The sequence below is a fragment of the Schistocerca serialis genome, chromosome 3 (genome assembly GCF_023864345.2).
Source record: "Schistocerca serialis cubense isolate TAMUIC-IGC-003099 chromosome 3, iqSchSeri2.2, whole genome shotgun sequence".
NCBI classification, from domain to species: Eukaryota; Metazoa; Arthropoda; class Insecta; order Orthoptera; family Acrididae; genus Schistocerca; species Schistocerca serialis.
In genome coordinates this window covers 732,780,655-732,802,306 of record NC_064640.1, presented here as the reverse complement: position 1 = coordinate 732,802,306, position 21,652 = coordinate 732,780,655, and the positions used below count along the sequence as shown (strand labels likewise).

The window sequence follows — 21,652 nt, the reverse complement described above, 5'->3', positions numbered from 1 at the left end:
GTGCTCTAGAAGGTGTAAGTCAACTACCCTGGCCAGCAAGATCTCCGGATCTGTCCCCCATTGAGCATGTTTGGGACTGGATGAAGCGTCGTCTCACGCGGTCTGCACGTCCAGCACGAACGCTGGTCCAACTGAGGCGCCAGGTGGAAATGGCATGGCAAGCCGTTCCACAGGACTACATCCAGCATCTCTACGATCGTCTCCATGGGAGAATAGCAGCCTGCATTGCTGCGAAAGGTGGATATACACTGTACTAGTGCCGACATTGTGCATGCTCTGTTGCCTGTGTCTATGTGCCTGTGGTTCTGTCAGTGTGATCATGTGATGTATCTGACCCCAGGAATGTGTCAATAAAGTTTCCCCTTCCTGGGACAATGAATTCACGGTGTTCTTATTTCAATTTCCAGGAGTGTATATATGTTGCGTCCAGCAAATGGTCTCTATGCTGATTGACATTATGCAGAGGTAGATCTGTTCAGTTAGCAGTCTATGGCTACGGCTAATCAAATATTTTGAAAATTATGGCACTCTGTTGAGGAAATATGAACATATGGAGGCAATACTCGAGAACAATGTTTACTGTACTGACCTTTGTACAGTTTGTAAATTTCCCAAGTAGAAGCAACATGCTAAGTATGGAGGAGCGGCACCAGAACTTATTCTAAGTCCAGACCTGAGGCCTGATTTAACATGGGATCCATCTGTTATGATTGTACGCAACTGACAAACTCTCCTGGATGATGTGTGGCCTCCTTTAGCCCTTGTGGCTGTGGCCACGTCCACATGCTCAGCCGGACAGAGCAGCATGGTCTCACGGGATGTCGCATGTTAAATTCGGCCCCAACCAGCTGGCACCCTTGTGGTGGAATTTGCTATGTATTCTGCAAGCATAAATTGTTCAGTCTGGCTGCTGCCATTGCTTTTTAGTCAGTGTATTGTCCTCATATGCAACAGCACAGAAAAGATAAATCTAACTTAACTTGTAGCAGAAGCTATGACCAGTGTTGTTTAGGTTGCAAAATTCATTCTTCTTATTGAGTACCTTACCAGGGGTGAAACAAAATCTGGTGAATACCACAGAAATCTCACAATTGTTGGAAAAATTTGGAAAAAAAATGTGTCTGAATAAATGAAAATGGATACAAATGAAAAAAATAAAAACAACATTCTTTAGGACAAGGCGCCTGCTTACAAAGCCTCATTGATAATGGAATAAACGGAGGAACTGGTGGTACAAATTGTCTCCCTCCCTCTGTTTTTGGGGAAGGTGACTGTTACACATTACCATTATTTTTTGTATGTATTATTTTTGCAATTTTTGAAAGATCTGGTAGGTTTTTTTTTTTTTAGATTTGTACTATATACAATGACTTTATAAAGTTGAAGCTGTCTATGACCTTTGCCATTATCATACTATGTCATTGTAGTAAATCAGTATCAGTAATGGGTTCATGAAATTTTTCCAGTAGTTTTCTACATGTACTTCTATGACATTAGAGGGAACAGAAAAGGGCTCTGCTGTTACATTTGTCTCTCTCTCTCATATACACTACTTGATATCTCCACCCTCACTTCACCTTTAGTGTGTCTCACCCTTCTGTCCTCTTCCCTACCCCCATCTCAGCCCCCTGCCACTGTGTGTGTGTGTGTGTGTGTGTGTGTGTGTGTGTGTGTGTGTGTGTGTGTGTGTTTCTTTCTTCCTCTCTGTCCTCGCCCCCACTATTCTTAATTTGAATCAAGGTGAAAGGAGAGATTCTGTTTTCCTCCGCTATCATTAACGCTTGCTTACGTATGTGCCTACTAGTCCTTATAATCAATCTGTGTTTCTGTTTGTTTTTTTGCTGCTTGGATATAAGATGACCATAGGCAATGTAAGTAAGCTGGTTACTATAGCTGAATTCAATTCTTTTTTAGTTTTTACTATGATGGAAGGTTTTGAGAAACTATTTGACTTCATGTTTGATCTTCAACCACATTTGCATAATCAGAGGCATCTTCTTGCTGAAAAGTTTTGTATGTTTTATATTTCTTGTACATTCTGTTTTAGCAAAGTAGTAAACTCGTGACAAATCTGTGTTACTACAGTCATAATTCGATATCATATGCTAATGTGTAAATGAAGCCTACACAAATGTTTGGTAATATTTCTGTTCAATAAAAATCCTGGCTAATTAAAAATTTTCCAAGGCCTGCAATGTTATACAAGTGCCCTCTTCACATACATGCACACACACAGTAAGAAACATACAGTAGAACAATCTGAGTCTGCTGCTGTGGTCCATTTGTTCTCGCTACCTTCCTCATGATTTGATCCGTTCATATAATTTTATGCTAGTTCACTGACATTGTTGCAACTAGGCATTTGAATCCATAATGAAATATATCAATGGCCAGCTGATCATGGCAATGTACATTACACTGTTGCATGCATCATTAATATTTCATCTTAGCTAAGGTGCCCAAGGTTGTGTATCAGAAATTTAGTGTATTATTATATTATTTTCCCTAGTATTAATTAGAAGAGAATTTTATAACTTAAATTCACTAATTTTGTTTATACTGCAATAAATATTTGGACATACTCACCAAATATGAAAAAGTGTACTACCCAATCTAGCATCATTCTGTCTGCTTTCGGAACTCATTAAACATGGACTTATAAAAACAACTCTCAGCAACATGGTTCTTGTTTGAGTTGTCCTCACCTTGCCTTCCTCCTTTGCTGTTCTCTCTGGTATCTTGTACGGAATGGATAAATTTGCTCATTTACCCAAGTTGCTGTGTGCTTTGAATAATTCCATTTTTACTGTTATTAAGATGAACACTGATAGGAAGATTCTGGAAAATAATTGTTGTTCACAGCTCGGCCAGGAAAGAAAGCTGCAGACTCATCTGGCATGTCCACAAGTGTTATAACATCTCCAGAAAGATTGGGCAGAACAAGGAGTCGGATGTCAAATGTATCTCAGTCCCAACGTAAGTATCTTCAGTTCGTTCTTTCTATTAATTTTCTTCAGTTTCTCTCATTTTATTACTATTAATATATTTGTCATTGCGTGTGTGTGTGTGTGTGTGTGTGTGTGTGTGTGTGTGTGTGTGTGTGGTGTTGTTGTTGATGATGATGATCATGCAATTCTTGGTATGAGAGAGACCCAAAATCTCATTAAAAGTCAAGGCATATAATAAAACAAATTTTAATAGACGTTAACTGTAAAGTAGTGGGTATATATTTCTGTAACAAGTAAGGTTTTATTTTCTGAAGTTGTTGCTTATCATAGATCAAATTTTTATGGAGGAGCCAGGATGGAAGTAATTTATAGAATTTATTATTTGTTAATACTTAGCTTCAGCTGAAACAAGAATGCATATAAGGATTGTGTTCAAGTTTGTAAGTATAGTAAATGAAACAACAGAGAAAAGATAGCCTTGTAAATGGTAGACAGTTGGTCAAATGAGTTTTAAGGTAACTGTGATAATTACAAGTTCGTATGAGAAAATATGAAACTGTAATGTTGCCGTTCCTGTTCTTAGTACATACCCTGTAAAAGTGTAGTTAATAAATAATGTAAATATTGCTCCAGTATACGAGTAATATGGGCAGGGGTCACTTCCTTCCAATAAAGTGAAGGCTTGTAACTGGGATTTCAGTTCTGGCTACGTAGCACAGTTCTCTGTGTACCTTAAGTGGCAGATTTTTAGGGCAGTCATTGTAGGCAACATTTTTGCATCAACATTGTTCAGTGTTGTCAGAACAGCTGATAAAATTTGATATCAATTGTAAGATTCACACAGATCCCATTAAGAAAATGGGAAGGTGGACCTCAGCAATTACAACTCAAATTAGTGTATTAAGTATCTATGATCTCGTGCAGTGATGACTTTATAGCCACCCCAGTGTTCATGTTGTAATATTCCAGCCAAGTCAGTATGCAGCAGAGTTGATCATTGATCAAAGTAAGTGCATTGTAGGTGTAAGTGTTCACCATTTGTGCACTACTTAATTATCATTGGGAGAAAAAATTACAAACAAACTGTGTTTTGTGTATCTTTATCTTTTGCTTCTGCCTGTTGTCTGAGGTTGGGTTTGGTATGGTTAAATTAGATTACATGTACTTTTCATTCCAATAGAGCCGTAGTGAGGAGATCCACAAGGATGTAGAACATGTCGGAAAACAAAAATACACAGTAAATATTTACAAAGAACAACAGGTATGCTAATGTACCTTTCACAGATCCCAAGTGAAATGGTCCTCATGGATGTGGTATAAGCAAAAAAATCATGAACATATTTTCATTTAAAATGCAATAACAAACTTGTCACTAAATTTATACAGGAGTCAGGTTGTATGTAATACTTAACATTATTTGAGATTATTAGTAACATATACATGTCAGTTAGTTCTACTGAAAAATTCATCAGTGGAGTAGAAGAAGTTGGCTGCCAATAGATCCTTGAGGCTCATCTTAAACTGAACTTTATTCATAATTAAACTTTTAACTATCATCTGCATACTGACTTGCCATTTCGAAATGTTACTGATGAAAGGTCATTGATATCCACAAGGAAAAATAAGGGATCTAAGATGGAATTTGGTGTGACAGCACGTGTAATTAATTCCCAGTTGAATGATAGGTAATAGCTTAATACAATCTCTTTCCTACTGACATCCTTTGTGTCCTGTCCGGGTAGAATTTGAACCATTTTGCAACATTTCCTTTTGACCATAATATTCTAATTTACTGAAAAGAATGTTGTGATTTACAGAGTCAAATGCCTTTGACTGATCACAAAATATGCCAGTAGCCTGTAATTTATTGTCTAATGAATTAAGTACATTCTTGCTGTGTGTGTAGATAGGCTTCTCAATATCAGAACTCGTTAGAAATCTGAACTGTGACTTTGACAAATGTTATTTGTTGTAGGATGGTTAAGAACCCAATTTTATATTAACTTTTCTAAAATTTTTACGAATCCTGGTAAAAGAGAAATAAGATGCAAATTTATCTGTATTTCTTTATCTCCTTTCTGAAACAAGAGCTTAACTTCAGAATATTTCAACCACTCAGGAAATGTTCTGCTGAACAGTAACTTAACAGTTACTAAAATCAGAAGCACACTGTTTAATTAACTTTGTAAATATTTTATCATAACTGTGAGATTTTTTATTTTTAATGGTTTTATGGTGGACCTTACTTATGTAGGTGTAATAAGGATCATATTAATATTCTTCTCTTCTATCACTCCAGGGTTGGACATACGACCTGTTCCAGTCTCACTATCGTTGCCCCATCCGATTTGGGAAATGTTTTTGGTGACATATGAAGTACACGTTCTCTCCATTTTTCTGTGTATAGGATTGCATTTTGGGTTGTTGGTTGAATCCTAATTCTTTCCTTATTACTAGATTTCTAATGTTGGCTTTCCCAGTGTAGCCTTTACTGAAGTTATTTGTAAAGACTGGACTGAGATATTCCATGGTAGCGTATTCTGAACATGACAACCCTTCTTTTCAGTAACATTTATGAAATCCTTGTTAAAAAGTTGTGCAACGCTGCACACATCTTGTTACCTGTGTATAATTTGCTATTAATGCTATCTGCTCCTCTTCACCTCTCATCCTAGCAGTCTCCTCCTATCTTTTTCTCATAATGCATTTTGTTTCACGGTTGTATTACTATCTTTAATATTTTGCAGCATGTCTTGTAATGAACTATAGCATCAGCATCAGAGCTGTTTTTCCGATTGACGGGTATAGTTTCCTTTTTGTTGTACAAGGCACCTTTATTCCTTGAGTAAACCTTATGTTCTTTGTAGACTTATGTTTAATCTGTACTAGTTTTCGGGGAACACAGATATCAAATAGGGTCAGGACATTATTAATAAAGTGTTGCATTTTTTAATACCTGCCTTAAGCACTGTTTACATCACACCAGTTCATGTCTTTGAGGAGTTTCCTAAAATAAGCAGTTTCTGGCTGACTGGCTACCCTGTTGAACTCAGATTTAGTGGATTTTATATCCTGTTCAGTAGTAACATTTAACAAACGGAACTGCATGTCATGGTCTGAGAGGCCTTTGACTATTGATTTTGTAACATAATTTTGTTAATTAGACCTTCGTATAAAGATGTAATCAACGGTTATTTTGAAGCAGTAAGCTACCCTAGTTGGGAAGTTTAAAGTAGGAATTAAGTTGATTGATGTTACTGACTAATAAATTCTTACTGAAAGAGTATTTAAGAAAATCTACATTAAAGTCCCCAAAAACCACTAATGTTAGTGGCTAATAAATTCTTACTAGAAGAGTTTTTAAGAAAGTCTAAGTTTAAATCCATGAAAACCACCATTTTCTCGTCTCTCTCTCTCTCTCTCTCTCTCTCTCTCTCTCTCTCTCTCTCTCTCTCTCTCTCTCTCTCTCTCTCTCTCTCTCTCTCTCTCCCCCCCTCCCCCCTTTCTCTCTCTGTTTCCTCCCCCCCCCCCCTTTGGTTAAATAGGCCAACAAAACTTCACGTTTAATAGCCCAGGAGAGCTTCATGGGGCAATTGAAACATATTTCATCATCTTCTTCTTCATTTGTTTACATCAAATCACCTGTTTGTAGCACAGCTTCTACAGACAGCTCAGACAAAATGACAGATGTTTTCAGACAAGTGGCATATACTTCAAGTAATCGGTTAATCAGACTGATTGGCGTAGTTCCTTTACAGATTGAAAGTGAAACAAAGATTCACTGAACTGGCCAATGAAACCCACTTACTCACTGAATTGGTGCGCAGTAGCTGTATTTTTAGTCTCACCTTTCCCACATTTCTCTGCCAGGGAGCAGGTTGGTTGTGTTGCCCTCATCATTTCATCATTCATGACTGGCTAGAGTGGACTGTGTAAAAATTCTGATTTTTTATGGGGGCTGCTGACCGCACAGTTGAGTGCCCTGCAAAGCGATCACCACGACGACAACCACCACCACCACCACCTTTCCCACAAGAATTTTCTTGAAATGAAAACTTTTTAATTTTAACATTAATTTTGACAAAGTGAGACCTGAGAATTAGGGTTACAAATATATAGTATTGGCAATTAAAATCTTGTTCAATTTTACAAAAGAATATTCTGGAACGTGAAAGTCTTTATTATCAGCAACTATTCAAAGACATTATTTTTGGAAAAAAATTGAGAAAAGGTGTTTTCAGTTGAGGTATGTCAAGGCTAATACGAATAACTTTCACCTGTGTAGAAATTTTAGGTAGTACATATTTTGTATGTATCGTAACTTGGTCATATTTTGTTAAATAAACATTTTTTAATAAAATTAACTAGACTGTTACATTCAGTAGAATGGTAGCTAAATACTGAATAATATAATTTATTGACAGTATGTGGAACATATTGATTAACCATTACAATTTAATACACAATAGAAAAAAATGTAAAGTGTTGTTTGGATTATTAGTTCCTCCTTTTATTTTTAATTACTTACTTATTGTAAAATAAATGATGTGGTGACAAACTTTTATTACTCTATGTTAAGCATAAGTGTTACACTTGACTATATCTCAGAAAGAAACACTTTTATTAGTTACAGCCCATGCTGGATGGAATAATTACTTATATGTGGTCACAATAGTTCAGATATAAACATGGGTATTGACTAAAAAAGTAATGGAAATTTAAATACCCCCATTTACATACATTTCTGTATGCAGAAGGAGCTGAGTTCCATTCTTCAATTGTCCTAAACCACATAAGACAAATGCTGGGATGGTTCCTTTGAAAGGATATGGCCAGTTTCATTTCCCTCCATACTCCATCTGAGCTTGTGCTTTGTCTCTAATTGTCAACCCTAATCTTCCTTCCCTATTTCCCATATCTCATTACTCTTCCACCTTACCCTTTAGAGTTCATTCCTGTTAGTAGTGCTTGCATCCTCTATGGCATGGAATGTCTCACAAAGAAATTTTTGAGCAGCTGAAGACTGTGTACTCTGTGAGTGGTTACACAGATACATACTCTTCTGCCCTACAACTTATAATGACAGTGGAACTACGAGGGCGGTTCAGAAAGTAACCTCCGATTGGTCACAGTGCGGGTTGTGGGGGGAGTAGCGACGCCATCTGTGCGTTCACGCACTCAACAGGTCAGTCGGCATCAAGCCGTGGTCGAGTCAACGTCGCATATGCGCTAGTTTAGTTTTTGTGGCAGTTTGAAATGTGTGCTGCAATAGAAAACCCCGCCAAATGTGAAGTGCGTGCTGTCATAAGGTTTTTTACAGCCAAAGGATATTCTGCAGCAGCTATTCATCGTGAGCTTTGTGCCGTGTACGGACCAAGAGTTATGAGTGAAGGAGTTGTCCGTGAATGGGTACGTTTATTTAAAAGTGGACGAGAAAACGTTCATGATGAAGAGAGGAGTGGTAGACCATCATTGGTGACTGACGAACTCGTTCAGACAGTTGATGCAAAAGTTCGTGAAAATCGACGTTTCTCAATGTCGGAGTTGTCTACTGGTTTTCCACAGATTTCTAAGACTCTCTTGTACGAGATAGTGACAGCAAGATTGGGTTACCGCAAGTTCTGTGCATGATGGGTGCCCAAAATTCTTACCGACCACCACAAAACTCAAAGAATGGCCTCTGCATTAGAGTTTCTGTCACGTTATGAGGACGAAGGAGAACCATTGTTAAACAGAATCGTGACCGGTGACGAAACCTGGATTAAGTACGTGAACCCTGAGACAAAAGAACAATCAAAGATGTGGGCACATTCAAATTCGCCTACCAAACCAAGAAAAGCCTCGCAAGATTTTTCTGCCAGAAAACTGATGGCAATGGTGTTTTGGGATGCCAAAGGGGTGTTGTTGGTTGAATTCATGGAACGTGGTACGACCATTAATCAAGACGTGTACTGTGAAACAATAAAAAAGTTACGACAGGCTATACAGAACAAACGCCGTGGTATGCTGACTTCCAGTATTGTTTTTTTGCACGATAACGCCCGTCCTCACTCTGCTCGCAGAACAACGGCCCTTCTTGAGTCCTTCAAGTGGGACGTTATCAACCATCCACCTTACAGCCCAGACCTGGCGCCAAGTGATTATCACCTCTTCATGCATTTGAAGAAATGGCTTGGGTCACAGCAGTTTGATGACGACGAAGAGCTCAAAGATGCGGTCACAGGCTGACTCCAGGCACAAGCGGGTGATTTTTATGCAGAAGGAATTTCAAAGCTTGAGAAGAGATACGATAAGTGCCTCAATCGCTATGGAGACTATGTAGAAAAATAGTGCAAAGATGTAGTTGTAAGATGTATATATTAAAATATTTTTATTTAACTTGGTGTATTTTTTTAAATCAACCGGAGGTTACTTTCTGAACGGCCCTCGTAGAAGAACCTGAGAAGACCACAGCTAATGTGTGTCTTCCACATGATAGTGTATTATCTGGAAAAAAATCAAGTGAGTCCTGCAGAAACACCGAATTAAGCATTTTCTACAGACTATAAAGACACGACAGTTACGTGTGACCCTTATTACACACTTCTGAGCAGCAAATACTTATTTCATCAATGATGAGTCATGCCAAAGTTTGTTGCTGTAAGACATCAGTGAATGAAAATAGGAAAAGTAAGTCAACTTTTTGACATTTTCAACCCAAAAATCTAAAAATTAATTAATTGTGACTGTGGTTTCAACTGTAACAAGGTCTGGGAACTCGCACTTTGCTGTAAAGAGCTATCGTTCAACAACAACAAAATGACTTATGATGCAGCCAGGGTTTCAATGAAATACATTATGTATTGATAATTTTCGTGGCTGTAAACCTTGGATGGTGCAGTAACCAGCATGCTAAAAACCATGGGAAACAAGTGGAAGGGGCCATGGATATAAAAGCTATTGTTAGTCTGTCAGCAGTCATTTCATCAGCATATTTGATGATGGGGCAGCTGAGTGTGTGCCTGTGAATTATTCTTGCAAGTTTTACATTCATTGAGACTTTAGTTCAGGCACAAGTACATTTCTCTAGCTGATAAAGTATAATGTAACATTGTTCTTGTTATGTAGTCATCACTGTAGCCCACACTTTACAAGACCTATCTCTGATTGGATGACAAGCAGGCAACAGTATATGAAGTTATGAGGTGGTTGTGCAGTTTTCCAAGATAAATGGTCTACTCAATAACATTACCGATTTTCGTGCCATGTTAGATACAAGAAAGCACCTTCAGAGTGAGTTTTCATTTAGGGAATAATTGTGAAATCATTTTTACAAACATGAAAACATATATTTGATCTAATATTTCCTAAACCAAATGAAATAGACTTTCATCAACATTCATTGATCGATAAATACAGTTTATTTTCCATACAAAACATTGACATTTAGTTGATGTTGAGGATAACATTTTACAAGTAAACATACAGAATGGTATGTTGGACACTACAAGGCATCAAGAGTTGCAGTGTCTGGTGCACTTGCATGTAGACTTCTTTCTTATGAGACTCTACAGTAACAATCATAAAAAACCTAGATGTTTAGTGATTGAGATATCAAGCTGTTACTTTCTTATGAGACTCTACAGTAACAATCATAAAAAACCTAGATGTTTAGTGATTGAGATATCAAGCTGTTAGAATGCAAGACATTGCAAGGTTTTAGAAATTTATGACGCTTTTCATTTAAATAATTAAAAACCACAGTTTTGAGTGCCAAATGGATGATTTGTTTAAGTGAAAATGATGTTTTGTTAAATAAAACTCTGGTGCATATGTACCTTTCACATTTTATTTAGTTCTGTGATGATGCTTATATTTTTCCCATATACTGATATAGTTTGTCTTTTATTCTGTAAATTACTTGTAACATTATTGAAAGATGATCTTTTTCTTTATTATTGTTGTTATTTTGTTCATAGCTACAAGCCACTCAGGGTCTCCGTCTTCCAGACTAAGTTATGCTACCTTTTCAACTACAAACAGAGAAACAGGACATGATGGCAGACAACGTAGACCATCCGGCATCCCTCTCTCGACAGGACCTAGTCGTGAAGCTAGCAGAGAGACTTCGCCAAGTCGTTACTCTTTAAATCTACTTGATCGCTCATTTGGCTCAAAATTGAGGTATCATTGAATTTCTGTTATAAAAAATGTATATTGTTTTTCTGTACTTATCAATGTGTTTATAAGTTAAGCAGTTATATAAGTAGCATACTTGCCGTTACTCAAAATAGATTTTTAGTAACTCTTGATTTGTGTTAGCAACATATTTTGTGCATTTGTGTGACCTCGGCTGCTCATCACTTAATAGAGACAGGTTTTCAAGCAATATGAATAGAAAAAAAAGCTCCATATTGTAAAAACCAAGTCAGATAATGCAATGGTTAATACACTGTACTGTCTTTGTCCAGCCATCTAGATTTTAGTTTTCTGTGATTTCTCTAAATTGGTTCATGTGAAGCTCAGCCTACCTCTGATTTAATTCAGCAATCTAATTTGAGCTATATCCTAAATCTGAAAATTTTATGTTCCTGCCAGTGAATCGGTCATGCTCTGTCTGCTTAATTTTCAACAGTAAGGCACAGTTTTTTGTGCTTGAGACAGTTGTGGGGGGAAACTTAATTGTCTTCAGAGAAAGAAAATACTGCTGACTGCATGAGACAAATGAAAAATTAAAATTAAAATGAAAAGAAAAGAAAAGAAAAAATCTCTGAGTTCATTTAAATCTGTTCAGCAGGTTCATTTCTTTTATTCTCTTGCCTGTGATTGTTATTGTTGTGTCAGTTTCGTAATGTCAGATCACTGAATACATTTGTTGCAATACCTTATACTTTTGTATGGAAGCCTGTTCTAGCCTTTTCCAAGAAAATTGTTTTTCAGTGATACATACACGTTTCTAATGTTGTCTTCCAGTGATCATCTTGCTCTGTTCTCTCTTAGAGGGTCATGCCAATGTCTGGCCATCCTGAATTACGTTTTCTGTGATTTCACTAAATCGCTTCAGGCAAATGCCGGTTCCTCTGACAAAGGGCACGGCCGATTTGCTTACTCATCTTTTCCTAATTGGAGCTTTGCCCCATCTCTAGTGAACTGATTGTTGATGGCATGTTAAAACACTAATCTCCTCGTCCTCATCTCTCTTTGAATGCTACAAAGAAGTTTCTTGTACCATCCACTATTCAGTCACCTGACTAAGTGTCTCACCCACTTCCATATCATTCCCACATTATCACCATAATTACATATTGAACTCCAGTGTATATCCTCATACATTTGTTAGTTTTCCTGTCTCCCTTTTAATAATTCCTGTCTGCCTCCATAGCTCAATGATAAGCACTTCCAGCTGCTATATGAAGTACCTGTGGTCAATTCCCAGTACCGCAGGGATTTTTCCTTATTTGTGGAACTAGAACATAATGCACTCGGCCTCATGATGCCAGTTGAGGAGCTACTTGAGTGAGAAGCAGTGGCTCCAAGGTTAAAGGCGGTTGTCTATTAGCAAGTAACTTATACAAATACTTGCTGAGGTGTTTACATTACAACAAAAACGTGCACAAGTTTGCTTTCGCAAGTCACTTGGGCAAGTTTATTTCAGGAACTTCCAGCAAGTACTTGCAGAAGTGTTTCCACATGAGTTTCATCATGAGATAGCCAAGTGGGAATTTACAGTGTCATGTTTAAAAATCAGCCCAGCCACCATCATTGTTGCATTATTATTATTATTATTATTATTATTATTATTATTGCTATTGCAGAAAAATTATCAAGAAAAACAAAAAGCAGAGAAAAGGGAAAACAGTTTGGATACAGAGGTGTACATATTTAAATTATCAAGAAACACTATTGAATAAACAAGAATCAAAGAACTTCACTCAGATTAAAAACTATTTGAGAATTTTGTATGCAAGTTTAAAAAATATCTCGTCTATTGTACAATAACATATTCGAAAACAGGACACAAGACACTTGTATCACCAAGAGATCACCTTTAATTAATCTTAAAATTTAATAAACAATATTTATTACTTTTATTACAAAAATAATAAATTCTAAAACAAGATACAAAAATACTGCAGGTTATAAAACCAAGAGATCGCTATTAATTGCTCTTCGATTTTTGCAAGCAGTATTTATTACAAACATTTTTGTTTACTGTAGAATTTAAAGATGACACTACTGTCATTCTACTTCCCCTTTTGGTGAAACAAATTAATCTGTATATTCGTTTCACATTTTCTTGGCTGACTGTGGCCAGTTATTTATGTTTAGGGGTTGCACCATTCTCATTTTGGACACCATGATTTTTGTACCTGGATTCAACACACAAAACTTCTGCAAGTTTGAGAAAAACTTCCAGCAGCCGGCACGTTCGACAAGTATCTGCTATAAAGTGTTTCCACTAACTTGTGGAAGCTCTGCAAGTTGACAAAAGTAGCTTCTGCAAGAGACTAGCATTTAAGTTAACTTGACAGTGAACACACAACTTAAGAACACTAACAACTGCCAGAGAGCAGTGCTGATGCTATGCACCTCCATCACGCATCTGAATGATGCCATTGGCAGAGGATGGTATGGCAGTCAGTCAGTCAGTCCCAATTGGCCTGTGTGGGTGGGAGCACAGACCTTTGCTTGTTATTATTAAATAAGCACCTCCCAATTGCTTGCTGTCCACCTTTCAGTTTTAGGGTTGTTTAGTCAATTTAAAAAAAAATTCATGTTTTGCTGTTATAAGTTGAAGCTACTAATACAGACAAATAGTTAATTTTTGTTTCCTTGGACACCATATGTTTTGCTTTGAAAGTTATAGTTAGACAAAACACTACAGATTGTCTTTGCTCTTCTGCTCAGATGTTTTCTGCTCATGCAGTCCTTGTCTTGAACTGCCCTCAATTTAAAAACTTACCAACTATTTTTCAACTTCATTTGTACAGTTCCTTTTTTGGTGTGTTCTTTTTACATTATTTTAGTCTCATTACACTGTTCTACAAAAAATACTTTTTTTCTATTTCTGAAAAAATACATTGTAATCCTAGTTGTACTTTGAGTGTTGAATTCAAAACTTTTTTTTTTTAGGTTTTTCTGTCAGGTATAGTTTCACAATTTCATTTCTCTTTTCTGTTTCTGATATAGCGCAGCAAACATGAGGAGAAATTCGATAAACAAATTCACGTTTTATGATGATATAAGCTCATCACATTAACGGAGGGTGAGATCTAACATATAACACTGTAATCTTTGTGTATAAGCTTTGTAGCTTTTATTTGACATGAGAAATTACAGAAAATTGACAAAAAAAAAAATCCATTGTATTGTAATGCACATCAATTTTTTCTCTTGTATTGTGAATCTTTCTTCTCTCGAATGATATGCTAGCAATAATCTCCTATCATAGATGATACCCACTTCCCTTCATAACACCTTTCTATAGTAGAAAAGTCTTCATGGAATCTTTTGGCATGTTCATCTGATACATCACTACAACTGAAACTTCCTGGCAGATTAAATAGTGTGCCGGACCGAGACTCGAACTCGGGGCCTTTGCTTTTCGTGGGAAAGTGCTCTACCATCTGAGCTACCCAAGCACGACTCGCGCCCCGTCTTCACAGCTTTACTTCTGCCAGTACCTCGTCTCCTACCTTCCAAACTTTACAGAAGCTCTCCTACGAACCTTACAGAATTAGCACTCCTGAAAGAAAGGATACTGCGGTGACATGGCTTAGCTACAGCCGGGGGGATGTTTCCAGAATGAGATTTTCACTCTGCAGTGGAGTGTCCGCTGATATGAAACTTCTTGGCAGATTAAAACTGTGTGCTGGACCGAGACTCGAACTCAGGAGCCTTGCCTTTTGCGGGCAAGTGCTCTACCATCTGAGTTAGCCAAGCATGACTCACGCCCCGTCCTCACACCTTTACTTCTGCCAATATCTCGTCTCCTACCTTCCAAACGTCACGGAAGCTCTCCTGCGAACCTTGCAGAACTAGCTCTCCTGGAAAAAAAGGATATTGCGGATACATGGCTTAGCCACAGCCTGGGGGATGTTTCCAAAATGAGATTTTCACTCTGCAGTGGTGTGTGTGCTGATATGAAAGTTCCTGGCAGGTTAAAACAGTGTGCCGGATCGAGACTCGAACTCGGGACCTTTGTCTTTTCATATCAGCACACACTCCGCTGCAGAGTGAAAATCTCATTCTGGATAACAACTCTCTGTGAAGCAGTTTAGATGAGAGACCGTGATATCTACCTTCATAGACATATTGCACCACAGATCTTAATATGTTTTGATCATGTCGTTTACTATTGCTTTGTAGTTAGTAGCTCTTCTTCTAAGGAATTTTTCTGACACCATCTCGAAACAGTCCCATGCTGTCTATTCTCTGTCAGTTAAATGTGCTTCAAAATTTGCATCTTTCTGCAGCTCCTTGATTTGTGGGGCCGCAAATACACCTTTGCAGCTGAAAAATGCTGGTAGCTAGATATTCAAACCCACTACCTGTTGGATTCGTGGCCTTTACGAGTTGTTTCATTAGGCCAAGTTTGATGTGAAACAGTGGAAATAGTATATCTTCAGGAGCTACCAGACTTTAATGTTGTACATTCTTTTCGCTCACTTTCCATCTTCGCCTAGGTCATTTCTTTTTCACATAGTGAGAATTTCTGCCTTGACTATCCCATTCGCAAAGAAAACAGGCATACTTTGTGTAGCATTGTTGCATTCCCAGTACCATAGCAATTACTTTGAAATCTGCATAATTTGCCATTTGTATTCATTGCATTGTAATGAATTTAGCATCCTTTGTACGAATTCGTAATTCTCTTTGGTCAAGCTGGCGTAAGCTACTTGTGTAGAAGGTATTTTATTTCCGTAATGGAACAAAACACCCTCGAAACTTGTTTCAACACATCTGTGAAAAGTCTCCACTCTTGTGAAATATAGGTGAAATTCAGCACTTTCGTTAGGCGAGCAATGTCATTGCAAAATGTCAGTGCTCCGTTTGTTGCAAAATAGGAAATAAAGGCATGTTCTCTGTGCCTGAACACACTGATTTTAGTACTTTGGTGGAGTAGATTGTACTCTTTTAATCTTGAACCAAGCAGCTGTGCCTTTTGTTTACTTAGTCCTAGATCACGTACTAAATCATTTAAATCTGCTTATGTTAAAAAATGTGGTGATGACTCACTTGTGCAGTGATATAAAGGATCATCTGTGATTTCTTCAGTACTACTAACTTCACTGTCACTCCGAATTTGACCTGAAGCTCTTGAAGGTACTGGAAGGCTGTCAGTGTGCTACACTGGCATTCTGGCTGAAGGCAGATCTGGGTAAACAATGTGCCCCTTCAATTTTTAGTTTGTAAAACCCTGAATTTTTGTTGGACAGAAATAACAATCAGTAACGCTGTCCTTGGCTCTCTCCACACCATGGGCACAGCGAAAAATGCCAAATTCTCTTTACCTTTCCACCACTGAATTAGTTTGCAATAACATGTGGCACAACAGAAATGTGGTGCCCATTCTTTATCTTGGTCTCCTACCGCTATTAAAGTAATGTTTATATGCTTTCTTTATGACTGTTGAAATTTTTTCCTACTTCTGACAAAGGTGAACTTCCCTCAGATATAGCAGAAGTTATCTGGCTTATATCGACATCCGCTTTTCTGAAAATTTAAAAATACCTCTTCAGCAGTACGCCTGTAATACATTAATACTAGAGAACTAGAGAAATGCTGATATGTAAAAACAGTTAGTCAGTCAGTCTACCTTCAGCACCAGGCTACATCAGTTTAAACACAGGAGGTTCAACTTCACTCAGAAATATGACAGAGATGGTTACTTGGCACCCAAAACACTCACTCATTACGACTGACACAAATTACGGCTCACACCACTGTTGTAAACTCAATGCAACTGCCTCTGGGAAGCGTGAAAGTTTACTGCCGAGGCAGCAACTGTCTGTCATCGTTCAAGTTAATGAGGTATTGCAGGTGGTCTTAATTGCATAGGTGTGGCGGGGGATAACCCATTGACTTCTTATTCTTCCCACCTGCTGTTGAACAAGAAATTGTCACGTTCCATCACTACTGGATGCAAAAGTATACCTGACAACAATATTTTGTTTACATATTTGAATTTCTCATGGTAAACTGGTTTAGAAGCACACACTTTAATATCAAAAATAGAACCGTTGTGAAATAGTGTTATAGATGATTTTAAGTCCTACTTTCAAAATTACTATATTACATTTTCCTACTTGCTGTGGAAGTTTATCCACACTAGAGGTAAACAGTAAATTACAAATTCCAGACATACTTTTGATAGGGGTAAGTGACTTTGATGACTGTGCACTAGGGAATGGCCCAGTGATGGTACTGAACCATGTTCATTTGACAAAATAAAAGTTCAGCTATAGCAGTGCAACTAAAGCAGATTTTTAAAAAATCAATCAGTATGTTGTTATCAGTTAAATGGAGGTTTTCCAGATAGCATTCCATTAACATGTATTCACATCTTTGTTTTTGCATGGGGCTACTGAGAATAATGTTAGTGTCATGGAATCTGCTTTTCCAACTTCCCTTTCATTTTGAATTTCTGATTATCTTGGTAAAGTTTAATGGAGTTGTAGCATTGGCATATAACAATTATAGAACAATATGTGTGTTATATCGTGCATCCAAATTACTCATTAATGTAGATAGAGCACGATAAAAGGGAAAGGAGATCAGTATTTGGAGAAGGCTAATTTGGATTTAGAGAAGGCAGAGAAACAAGGGAAGCAATTTTGGCCATGTGCATTGTATTGGAGAGAAGGATGGGTATGAATAGAACAACATTCCTTACAATGGTAAGTCCCGGTTGGAATGTCAATGGTGTTATGAAAAGTATAGATTGCTACTCACTGTGAAGGTGACATGTTGAATTGCAAACAGGCACAACAAAAAGACTGTTACACACTTAGCGGTTGGCCAAAGCCTTCTTTAGAAAAGAAAGGAAAACACACACATTCACACATAAGCCAGGTACACCTCATGCACACATTTGGCAATTCTGGCCAGACTACCTTACGTTTATTTACTTAGAAAATGCTTTTGACAATGTGAACTAGAAGCCACTCTTTACAGTTATGACAAAAATAGAACTTGACTGGAATGCTAGAAGAATAATCAACTGCATCAGAACCAAAGCACAAAAAGTAAACATCAGGAAGGTAGAGGAAGAGTTCAGGATTAGAAAAGGAATTAGACGAGTATGTCCCCTATCCCCATATTTATTTATTATGTTTGTTGAAAAAGTTATTCATATCAAGAAGGAGAAGACAAAGGTGAAAGGATACATTGGATCAGATTTGTTGAATACATCATGACAGCTGCAGACTCTGAAAAAATTTTGAATAGAATGCTACAAGTCCACTCAGGCACACTTAAACTGTGGAAATTAAAAGTGAACCAATTTAAAACAAAAGTAATGCTAGTGCAGAAAAAGTACATTAGGAACTAGAACCGATGTAAATATTGGTGACGTCAAAATTGATTAGGTGAAACAATTTTGTCATCTTCATAGTATGATTGCAGAGGACAATAGATGATTAATGGCAATGAAGAGGAGGATTGCATTGGCAAAACAGCCATTTATGACTAAGAAAAACATTTGAACCAGAAAAAATATGAATGTAAATGGCAGAAAATCCATTGCAAAATTATTTTAGGGAGTACTCGGCTTTATGGAAGTGAAAGTTGGACTCTGGATAAACTGGAAAGGAAACTGCTGAAATGTGGATATGGCAGAAAAGGCTACAACAATTGGACAGAAAGGAAAACCAACCAGGAAGTCTTAAAGGAAGCAAATGAAGAGGGAAGATTACTAAAGAAAATGTAGAAAAGAAAAAGAAAATTTATTGGGTATGCCATCAAACACAAAATCTTCATAATTAATATTCTTGAAGAGAAGGGGCTGGGACAAGGAAGAGAATGGCCTAGTATGAAGTAGAATGAAATCCCACTTTTCAAGGGACTTCAAAAAAATTATGTAAAATACGGGAAAGTGTAAAATGTGGGAAATAATTTTTAAGCTGTAAAAGTTACATATAGGATACCCCCTCTTGAATCTTCACGCTTTATATATATCTATATAATAGTCATCAAAATGCTTCTCAGGGACTTTTTATTATCTAATAAAAATTTACTGTCCGATAAAAATGCTGATGTAACCTGAACCAATAACTGTCTGGGAAGGAGAAACATTTGATTCAATTTCATACGTCATAATCAATATTTTTGAAAGCCTGCAGCTGTTATTTATTATTTAAATAATGAATCGCTGCTCCAGTTATGTATTTTTTTCATGCTTAGCTCAATGCATTTCGAGAAATTTTTACTTTTGTTGAGCGCAAATATTTACAGAAGTAGTTTGGGTGGTGTTTGGATATGTGTTGTCTTGCATCTCTTGCACTGTATTCATCTGTCTGAGGTTATCAGGTACTGGGCCTCCTCAGTTATGTAAAAACCTACACGCGCTCGCGCGCCCACACGTACACACACACACACACACACACACACACACACACACACACACACACGACCACAGTCACTGGCTGCTGAGGCCAGTCCTCCTTTCTCTTCTTTTCCTGTGTTTCTCTTGTCACCTTACCAACCACACTGACTCTCTACTGTGTCAACTGTCTCCACCGCGCACAACAGACAGCTACAAGACTGCGTCAATTGTTGGTGCAGCATCTCATGTCCCACATTACTCCCACTGATATTAATCCTATACCTTCAAATTGATCTCTCTTTCTGCATCACTTTTGCACATTTTTGAGTGTTATTTCCTGTACCGTCCTGTGCCACGTGAACTTGTATCTTATCCTACCAACCCCTCCCCACCCCTAACGCCTTCTCCTCTCTGTTCCAGTACCAACTTCACCTAATCTATTCGCATCTTCCGTCTCCCTCCTTTACACTTATCCACCCACAGACCCGCAAGCCACACTACAGTCTCTTTGTTTATTTTTTCTTTAATCTCATTATGTCTTTGAGCCAATTTCAGTTGATTTTCACCTTTCACCGAGCCTGGCATCAGCAGACAAAGACTGTGGTGGTTGTGTATGAGATTTGCGTGTGTTGTGGGCTTTTTTTTTTTTTTTTTTTTTTTTGACACATTATCTCTGCTATATGGTGAATAGCAACAACCCTTTCCATAATTCAGTTCACTGATTTTCAAAGGCTGTTTGTGCAGATTTGACTGAAACTGAGTCTAAAACTTCATCAAAATCTGTGAAGTGTATGCAGTGGTACTTTAATAATACATGAATCTAAAACAAATTTGTGCAGTTCAAAATTATTGCCTGCGCTGTAATTTTGTTTACGACACACAAATGATCTACATCGCCATATCCAGCCATTTTGCTCCTTCGCTTGGTTAAAATCTATCATTTTTTCCTCTATCCTATGTGATTGGTGATAATTTTGATGAATACCTTGTACATTAAAGAAATGGGCTGATAGGTCTACAGTTATCTTTTTCTTTTGTCTTGCTTGTGAATGCGGAACAGTTGCAGCATTGTTCCAGCTAGGAGGAATTGTCTTCTTTTGCAAACACTCTGCAATTTTTGTTTTATATTAGTTTTTATCCAGCTTTAATAATTTCTTTTAAAGCACCGTAATCACCAGACACCTTTGCTTTCATCATAGTTTAAATGTCTTTATGTACATTTTCATTATCAACTGTTTGTTTCTGATTAATCTAAAAACATAATAAAAATTAAAAACGTGCACTGTGTGATCAGGCTCTGAAGACCATGTGTGATCTCTCTCTATACAAAAATTTTAAAAGTCTTTGAATACTTTTCATCTTCGCTGTTACTTATTTATGATCTGTCATCTTTAACTTATGAAATGTGTCTACCAAATAATAATTCCTACTTTGTTTTCTAAATTCCTATATTGTTTGCAATTGTTCAACACAAATTATACATTGTGTGACCTCACATACTCTTGAATATAAATATTTTACCTCTTGTTTAATTCGGTATGTTTTATCATGCTTCTTTCATTATTTGCTTAAAATTCTTGGTTTCTTGTTAGTAGTTCTAATTGAAATTTTCTTTTCATTTCTGTTCTCCATATGTGTGACATCTGTTACTGATTGCGTAAATGTCTTTGCTAAATCATTGCCCCCTTTTGTCCATGACTGTATAACATTATTTTCCAAGGTGCCAAACTTGTTGCTTAACTGAATCTATTCTTAGAAAACAAAATTTCTCATAATCTACATTTCTGACCTGTTGGATTGGTCTGCTCTTTCTAGCTATATATCGAACTAGTTTACTACCCAGCATAATACACACTGTTGTTGCCATTTGACTAACAAACTTCTGAATCAACAAGTTAAGTGTAGCTTAGTTTGTTTCTTATCTCACATAAAGCTGTGTGTGGTGCAGCACATGCCAAGAATTGCAAGGCTAGACACTTTGACATCACTGAAGCATTGCTCCACCATTTCCTCAACACTGCTCTGTTCTTTCGTAAACCTGGTTTACTGGCCATGGCACCTTGTGCAACAAATTATCCTATACTTGTTTGTAAGAAGTGGACGTGCAGTCTTGTGGAGTTAATCAAGTCTCCCACCTACGTTAGTTTAAAAGGTCAGGATGATGTGTTAGAGGTAAATA

The 21,652-nt window shown here is 37.3% G+C and overlaps 1 protein-coding gene across 1 annotated transcript in view; it reads left to right on the top strand.

Annotated features, from left to right (window-relative positions):
- Positions 1-21,652, top strand: part of LOC126471167 (CLIP-associating protein 2-like) — a 149,548-nt gene that overhangs the window by 46,374 nt on the left and 81,522 nt on the right. Inside the window, 2 exon segments of the mRNA XM_050099270.1 lie at positions 2,863-2,976; positions 10,907-11,111. Of these exon segments, the coding sequence (XP_049955227.1) occupies positions 2,863-2,976; positions 10,907-11,111 (319 nt within the window).